At 19.6% G+C, this 9,473-nt stretch overlaps 2 protein-coding genes across 2 annotated transcripts; both read right to left on the bottom strand.

Moving 5' to 3' along the window:
* Nucleotides 1-364: 364 nt before the first annotated feature.
* On the bottom strand, nt 365-2,856 carry PGSY75_1321700 (putative splicing factor; the record flags this gene model as incomplete). Its single annotated transcript, XM_018787280.1, has 2 exons — nt 365-751; nt 877-2,856. The coding sequence occupies 2 exons, from the start codon at nt 2,854-2,856 to the stop codon at nt 365-367; spliced, it is 2,367 nt and encodes a 788-aa protein (XP_018640022.1).
* Nucleotides 2,857-4,134: 1,278 nt separating this feature from the next.
* PGSY75_1321600 (putative phosphodiesterase gamma) lies at nt 4,135-7,468 on the bottom strand (the record flags this gene model as incomplete). Its single annotated transcript, XM_018787279.1, has 9 exons — nt 4,135-4,962; nt 5,115-5,330; nt 5,439-5,669; nt 5,859-5,996; nt 6,115-6,316; nt 6,485-6,589; nt 6,697-6,878; nt 6,987-7,135; nt 7,207-7,468. The coding sequence occupies 9 exons, from the start codon at nt 7,466-7,468 to the stop codon at nt 4,135-4,137; spliced, it is 2,313 nt and encodes a 770-aa protein (XP_018640021.1).
* Nucleotides 7,469-9,473: the final 2,005 nt, after the last annotated feature.

Raw genomic sequence — 9,473 nt, 5'->3', positions numbered from 1 at the left:
TTTTTTTTTTTTTTTTTTGGTCGTTTCTTTTAAATAAAAATATAAATGCATAAATGTATAAATATATATATAGAAAAAATAAGATATTAAATTAAACTCAATGAATATATATATATATATATATATTTTCGAAATAATATATTTCGTAAAAATAAAAAAGGAAAATAATCATATAAAAAATATAAAGGTATAATAAATGAAAATATATATATATAAATATATTATATATTTTTACCTTATTTAATAAAATGTTAAAGAAACATATATAAATACACAATTCTATTATTTCGTTCTTAATATGATAAAAGGAATTTTTAGCTTTTGTGATATTTTTATTTTTTTTAGAATTTTATATAATACATATTTACTTTGGAACACATGTCATATCCCATACATCGTTTGAAATAAAATACGCGCTTATTAGTGAGCCTCCAAAATACCTTCCATTTAAAAATTGAAATGATTTTAATGATTCATCATTATTAGAATATTTTATGTAAATCTTACCGTCAATGTTCTTGGTATCTAGCCAAATGTTTATAACCTTTCCATATTTGCTACATTCTTCTTTAACATCTTCAAGTATGTCATTAAAGAAATCGGGGTCATTCCCTATATTTTCATCATTTGATGAAAACATATTGCTTAATACTAAATTAGTTGTCACATTATTATTTATATTATTTGTAGAATGAACAAAGGAATTCCTTGCCATAATAGCATTGGCTCCAGTGGCATATCTACTAGGTACCTAAAAAAAATAATAAATAAATATAAACATATATATATTATAATACTATAAAGGATAATACATATATATAACAATTTTCACATACACACACACATATATATATTTTTCTTTTTTCCCATTTTTACATTAGGATCTATGATACTATCCCTCTGAAGCTTCTGCATTAATGCTATTTTGCTTCCTGTGCCTGCTATGAGCCCACCCCCGTCTCCATCATCGTTATCAATTTTTTCATTATCTTGTTCTTCCTCTTCAGTTCTTATATTTTTAGCCATTTGCTGTTGCTTTAATATATTTTCTTGAGTATTATCACATGCTAAGAGATATTTAGAATCTTGTGCATATCCTACTTTAATTTCTCTACCTGCAACCTCCATTCCATTCATAACAGTTAAAGCTTCAATGGCTTCAGATGCTTTATGAAATTGAATGAAACCAAATCCTTTAGATTTCCCTGTATAAGGATCTCTATGTATTTCTACATCTAATATATCACCAAAAGGATTAAATAATTGTTTTAATTCTTGTTCTGTTATATTACTTAATGGACCTAATAATCCACCAATATATAATTTTAATGGAATATCGTTTGGATCTATTGGTTGATGTTTTGCTGCTTTTGCTGCTCTATTCTTCTCAGCTTGAGATGATTGTATTTTTATTGGTCTATTTTTTAACATCATTCCATTTGCTGCTAATGCTTTTATTACTGATTCTTGAGTGTAAAATTCTACATATGCTACTCCTTTTGATTTTCCTGACCTTTGATCTTTTATACATTGTATATCTCTAACTTTTCCAGCTACTTCTGAAAAAAATTCATATATATCTCTTTCATCTGCTTTTAAATCCAAATTTAATACTAGTACTGTTAAATCATCCCTTTTTGCTTCTTCCATTTCTTCTTTTAATCTTCTTTCTTCTCTTATTTTTTCTCTTCTTTCTCTTTCCATTTCTCTTTCTTTTCTTAATCTTTCTCTTTCATTTTCTCTTCTTATTCTTTCTTTTTCTCTTTCCCTTTCTCTTTCTCTTCTTCGCTCTCTTTCTCTATCTCTATATCGATCACGATCTCTATCTCTATATCTGTCATGGTCTCTATCCCTATCTCTTTCTCGATCTCTTTCTCTATCTCTATCTCTTTCCCTATCTCTATCTCTATCTCTTTCTCTATCTTTTCTTTTCATCTTATCATATTTGGAGTACATTTTTTCTTCACTACTTCTTGAACTACGATGCTTATCATTGTCAGTACTTGAATTACTTTCACTAGATGATCTGGAAATTCTCCTAGATCGGTTTACTTTACTTATTTTTCTTTTTTTATGAGCTCTTTCTTCATCACTTGAACTATATTCATTTGAAACGTCAGAGGAGGAAGCAGATGATGATGAATAGTCTACTACCCTATTTTCATTTTTTTTATCATTTTTATGTTTCTTTTTTCGTCTTTTAGTCCTTTCTTCCTCTGATGATGTATTATCATTATTAGTATCATCTTCATCACTATTAGTATGATCTCTTTTTTTAATTTTAGAGGAATTTGTATGTTTCCCCTCCTTCTTATTGTCTTTATTTTCTAAAAGTTTTTCCTTATGCTCTTCTTCATTTTCTTGCGAATTATTATTACAATCAATATTATTATCATCATCTTCTTCATTTTTTTTATTATTACTTGTCTTACTCCTTATAGAATTTTTTATATTTTTAGATTTCCTATTGTTATGATTATTGTCTGATACATCAGACTCTTCTTTCGATTCATCTACTTTATTTTTAACAATATTTTCATCAACATCTTCATCAATATTTTCATCAATACATTCATCTATGTCGACATCACCATTTGTTTTTTTTTTCCTTTTCGTATTTTTCTTTTCATTATCCATTTTCTTATCATTGATAATTTTACTTTTCCTTTTGACTTCTCTTTTGTTTGTTGTTTTTTTATTATTATCACATGTATTATGATTCAAGTCATCATTATTTAATTCTTTATTTTCAATTAATTCATCCTTATTACTACTTGTGCCATTTATCTTATCTTCTTTTGAATCTTTAATTTCAAAAAGCTTTTCTACTGCCTCAAAATATGAGTTCTCTTCCATTGTTTTTAAAACATTTTTATAATTTATTATATATTATTATAATTATATATATATATAATATATATAATATTATATACATATATATATTATTTTTATAATATTATTGTTTTTATAAATATCAAATAAAATGAAAAAAATTATTTTTATTTATTATTATAATAAATAAATGATTAAAATTATGTCAATTCAAAAATATTACTATATTTTCAACTTAATATTAAATTAGTTTATATATATATATTTTTGCTATTTCTGTAATAAGTTTTTATAAAAATAGGAAGAAATGAAAATAAACTTGAAAACTTATAAAATAGGGATAGTTTTATTTTTATTATTTTTTAACCATTATAATTTCCTTAAATTGTAAGAAGTTCTTTTTGTACTTTGTTATTTATTGAATTTAAATATGTACTATAAAATTTGCTTATATATATATATAATATATATGTACATATTATTTAACCGTAAAAAGAAAGAAAAAATATATGTACTTTTATAATATTATATATATGAAAAAATTTTGCTCAGTGTATATAATAATATAATATATATGATTATACATATTATTCTTTTAAAATATTTTAATTTAAAAAAAAAAAGAAATATAAATATAAATAAATTAAAAAATATTATATATATATTGAACTGTTTAATTTTTTATATTAACATAAAAGGATACAAAGGAAAACATAAATTATATAGAGATATACTAATTTTAAAAATTTTTCCTATTACATTTGAACGAAATAGTTTTTTTGTTTTTTTTTTTTTTTCTATTATTACCAAGAATTTTATATAAATTATTACACGTTCTTAATATAATTATTTTGTTATAAATATATATTATATATATATTATTAAAAAGTTTTGTATTGACTTCATTTTAAATAAGTAAGTTATATGAGTAAACTATAATTTATATTTATTTATGTCTTATTATGCGTTCATATAATTTCTTATGATATAGTCCCATAAAATTATATTATAGTTAAACATATGTTACCAAATAATTTTGAACGTATAATAATTTATTATACCTCATAATTTTAATAAGTCTGTATTTTTTTTTTTTTTTAAATATATATTTATTATATGAACAAAATAAGTAAATGACTTGTTACAAATGTAAGTATAGAGTTATATTAACATAATTATAATAAGTTATTTAGACGTATGTTTTTTTTTTTTTTTTTTTTTATTTTTTTATATATTACTTTTCATTATTTATTATATATATATATATATATATATATATATATATATTTATTTATTTATTTATTATTTTTTTTTTTGTGTTTTGTAAATATTCAAGTTGGGATAATATAGACGAGCCCAATTATCTGGTATATTAGATAAAAGTTCATTTAAATATTTTTTTTTTTTGATTTCACATTTTTCAATTTTTGTCCATTTGGAATAATTCCTTTTAACATTATTTATCATATCTTGTATAATAGATGTGTTATCTAGAGTTTTAAGTGATATGATAAGAGGATAGACTAATTCTTTTAAGAATGTTCTTTGTATTTGTATAAAATTATTATGACAATTTCTATCAAATAACGGATTTATTTGATAACCCATTTGAAATAATTCATCACCTTCATAATAAAATTCATTTACTAATCTTTTCACCCATTGATAATGTTCACTCCAATCAACACAATTATGTGATAAGTCAGCTGCCTTTATTATCATTTTTAAACATAGGATAATATTTTTTTCAATATATGATTTTATTTTAATAGATTTTATACGAAATTGAGCTAATATTTTTATGTGTTTACTCATATCTGTTGCTAGTATTAATTCTATAATTTGTTGTCTAAGTGTTAGTAAACATTTCGGATCTTCATTTTTAAAAATATTATTTTCATCTTTTAATAAAATATTAAATAAATAAGAGCAATGATAATTCTCTAATATAGACTTATCATTATATATTATGCTTAAAAAATTGCAACAATTTTTTAAAAATATATTAGTTCTACCAAAATGTCCTATATCATGACCTAAAGAAGCAATTAAAAATGCACCTAATTCGTTATCTCTAAGAATATTGGCTGTGTTTAAATTACTTACTAAAATGTTACAATGTTGGGTAACCTATACAAGTAAATAAATATATTACATATGTTACATACATGTGTTTATATATATATATATATATATATATATATGTATATATGTATATTTTTTCCCCTTTACAGTTTTATTCTCTGTATACAAAAATACATATATAAATCCATTATTCTCACCATAGCTGCGTGGATCGAATTATGATATGGCACATTGTTATAACCATTTTTCATTTCATATAATAATGAATATAATGTTTCATTTGGAATATTATGATTTTTTGTATAATACATTTTTAATAATTTATGTCCTATATGAATAAAAATATCTTCATTTAATATTTCATTATTCAAAAAGGACGTATTCCAAATATCCAAATTTATATTGTCACATTTCTATATGGAAAAATAAAATGAAATATAAATATATATATATATATATATATATATATATATATATATATATATATGTATATTTTTTTTTTGTTCATTTGTAATATATACCAAACTCATGTCCATTTCATTTTCAACTTTAAATTCATCATTTTTAGAATACATTTTTGATTTTTCATCCATTTTAGTTTTTGATCGTGCTTCTGATATAGATTCCATCAACGATTCTGTTTCAGATTCTTCTTTAAACTCTTCTGTTACATCTTTGGATGCTTCTTCATTTTCTGACAGGTTTTTATTCCTCTTCACGTCCATAATATATGCATATATATGATTGTACTTCTAAAAAAAAGGAAGATAAAAAATAAATGTAAACATTTTATATATTATAAATATAACTAAATGTGAGTAAGAATATACGGCACAAAATATTCAGTACAAATGTTATTTATTTTTTTACTTATGATATATATATATATATATGTATGTGCATATGTATAAATTTTTTTTTTTGTCAATCATTTTTCCCACTTTTCTATTTATAAATTTGCTATCCGGTGAAAATAAATTGTCTTCTTTTAATATGGTTAGAATTTTTTTTAAATTATTTACAACAGATATATTTTTTTCTTCAAGCTGTTCATTTGTGTTATAATAATTACCTATGCACTAAGAATAGAAGAATGAAATTAATAAAATAGACAAAATAAACAATATGAACAAAATAAATATATATATATATATATATATATATATATATTTATTTATTTATTTATTTAAAACCTACATCATTAATAAGATTGAAAATTTCTTCAATATTAGTGAGTGACAATTTTTCTTTCTGTTCTTTCAAATTAGTTTTTAACGTATTAATTTGCTTTATTTGTTTATTCCAACTGTGAAAAGCTAATCTTCTCTGAATTTCTATGATATATCGTATAACGAAAATAAATATACTTCCTACAATTGATGACGCTATCATAAAAATGCTTAAAAAAAAAAATTATAACATATAATAATAATATATATGTATATTAAATAAGCATATTCCTTGAATAAATTATATTCTATATATATATTTTATTTCACAAATTTTTATATATAATATATTTTTCTTTTTTTTCTTTTTTTATATAATACTGTATTATTTTAATTACTTGTCTATTAAGATATAATTTTTTACTGTTATGAGATAATAAACGGAAAATATGGCGATCCTTAATATGAAGAACAAAAGATCAAAGGTAAAAGAATAGCATATTCTGAAAATTATTAAAATATATTATAAAAGTTATATCAAAGAAAAAAAAAAAAAAATTGCTTTAGTATTAGAATATTTCACATATATATATATATGTATATATTTTACCTGCATGGTATTATTGTAATTAAATAAAAAATTGGTACGTATGCAAAAAAACAAAAGATGATATTAATTTTATTATGAGTATAAGTTGCATATAAAAATTTATTTACATTCACAACAATAGGTAAATAATCTTTCACGTCATTAAATAAGATAAATAACCATGAACACCACAAAAGAAATATCTATAAAAAAATAAAAAATAAATAATATGTATATATATATATATATATATATTATAATATGCATATCATAATATTTATTTTTTGTTTCTTCTGTGTAAAAAATCTTACACATATACTATGCAATACAAATAATTTCCCTCTCCACCTTCGGAGTTTTTCTATATAATGTGTATAGTGCAGCATTAAAATAAATAATATATTAATTACAACAAAAATGTGTAAAAATACAAACGTCAATTTTAACTTGGAAAATAGCTCTAAGGAGAAAATATATATATATATATATATATATATATATATATATATATATATATATTTTTCTTTATACCATTAATTTTTGCTACTATCAAACATATGGAATACATAAATATAAGAGAGCTCAGATGTGATATGAGGAGAAAAAATCTTTTTTTGTAAATATTATGACAAATTTTTATAATATATAAAGATTCTTCTTCCTTCTCACTAAATTTTAAGGGCCATAATTTAATAGCTTTATCGTCTATATTACTTGTAAAGGAAAAAAGAGAAAAGACATTTTTAACCATATCCCTTTTTTTATAAAGACTACTATTATTACTATGTAACATTGTATATATATTTATTTATTTTGAAATAATACATAAAAATATAACAACATGCACATAACGTACATTCATATATATATATATATATATATATATATATATATATATATGTATATTTTTATCTGATGAAATATAAAAAATTATATATTTGTAGGTCAGAAAAAATAAAATTTTATGTTTATGACAAGATTTATGAATTCATTTATTTATAAGTATATAAAAGAAAAAAAAATATATATATATATTTATATAACCTTTAAACGTTATAATTATTATGTCCTATTCTATTTTTATCTCATATTTAATAATATTATTTAATTCTGTTACACCATTTAAAATTTTTTTTTTAAAATATATTCATGAATAGAGTAAGATAAACAAAATAAGGAAAGTTATATAGAATATAAAAAAGAATAGAATATGTACACATATATATATGGCATATGTGTACTACAATTATTTCATTTTAATTGTAAATATATAAATATATATATATATATATATATGTATATATGACAAATTTAATATAAAGAACCAAACATGCAAATAGTTTTCTTTTTAAAGTAAATATATATTTTACCATACAAAGAAATAAATTCTTTTAATTTTGTTCTTATTTTTAATATTTTTAAGTATATAAAAAATAAAACTATATTTAAATAATGCTTATCATAAGCTTAGTTGTTTATGTGTAAATTTATTTTTTTAATATTAACTCTTATAGTACACTGCAACTAATAAATTAAATAATATATATATATTTATATATGTACATGTCAGAATTCCCTTTAAATTTTCAATTCTATATAAAAACAATAGACAGAATAACCACATATAACAAAATTAAGGATTTAGAAAAATATGCATAAGAATATATTTTCCTATATGCTTATTTAAATGCATGTTGATTTTCAAAAAATTTTAAGTTTTCATAAAAAAAATAAAAAAAAAAAAAAAAAAAGGAAAATAAAATAAAATAAAATAAAATAATATAAAAGAATTAATATGCTTTTTTATTTTCCTCTTTGTACATATATATATATATATATATATATATATTTTCGTTTATTTATTTAGTTATACTTTAAAATATTATGCATTGACTTAATAAATTAATTTTTTTCTATTTAGGAAAAAAATTTAAGGATATAAAAAAAAAAAAAAATAATAAGGGAGCATATAATATTAATAAATAAAAAAGACCGTTTATTATATTTATGGTCATCTTATAGTTTATATCTTTTCAGTACTGTATTCTCTTATAATTTTTAATAATTCTTTTTTTTCTATTCTACATATATATACATATAACAAATAATAAATATTTAGATTATACATGAATTAAAAATATTTAGCAGGAATATATTTGTCTGAATTTTAAACTTACTGTTAAAGATATTGAAGATAGTATTATTAGACATTAAAATAAAAATATACATAAATATACATATGTGTAATTAAAATAATAAACAATATCCTTCATGTTGTAGCATATTTTAATATTTTTTACATTCACCAGTATTATCCCCCATCATTATAAAATTTCAATGTTTTTTTTTTTTTTTTTTTTTTATATTTTTTTTGATGTATGAAAATTATTATATATATATATATAATATATATATATAAATATATGTAATTATTATTTTATTATTATATTACTTTTTCGTTTAATGGAAAAATATATAAAATAAGACGTATGAATAATGTTTAAAATTAAAAAAAAACATATTATATAATGTTTTACATTTTATTTGTAAAAATATAAAAAATATCATCTTTTATGATTCATATATAATATTGTAATTTTGAAAAAATAATATATTTTTTTTCATATATTTATATTATTTTTTGTTTATGCACTACGCACATTTATAATATTTATTATAATAGTATTCATTCTTATATTATATTCAGTTTTATTCTTTTTTTTTTTTTTTTTTTTTTAAATTATATTTTTTATATATTTTCCTATCATTAAAGAAAATATATTTTTTTTTTTTTTTTT

The sequence above is a fragment of the Plasmodium gaboni genome, chromosome 13 (genome assembly GCF_001602025.1).
Source record: "Plasmodium gaboni strain SY75 chromosome 13, whole genome shotgun sequence".
Classification (NCBI taxonomy): domain Eukaryota; phylum Apicomplexa; class Aconoidasida; order Haemosporida; family Plasmodiidae; genus Plasmodium; species Plasmodium gaboni.
This window is presented reverse-complemented; position numbering and strand designations above follow the sequence as displayed.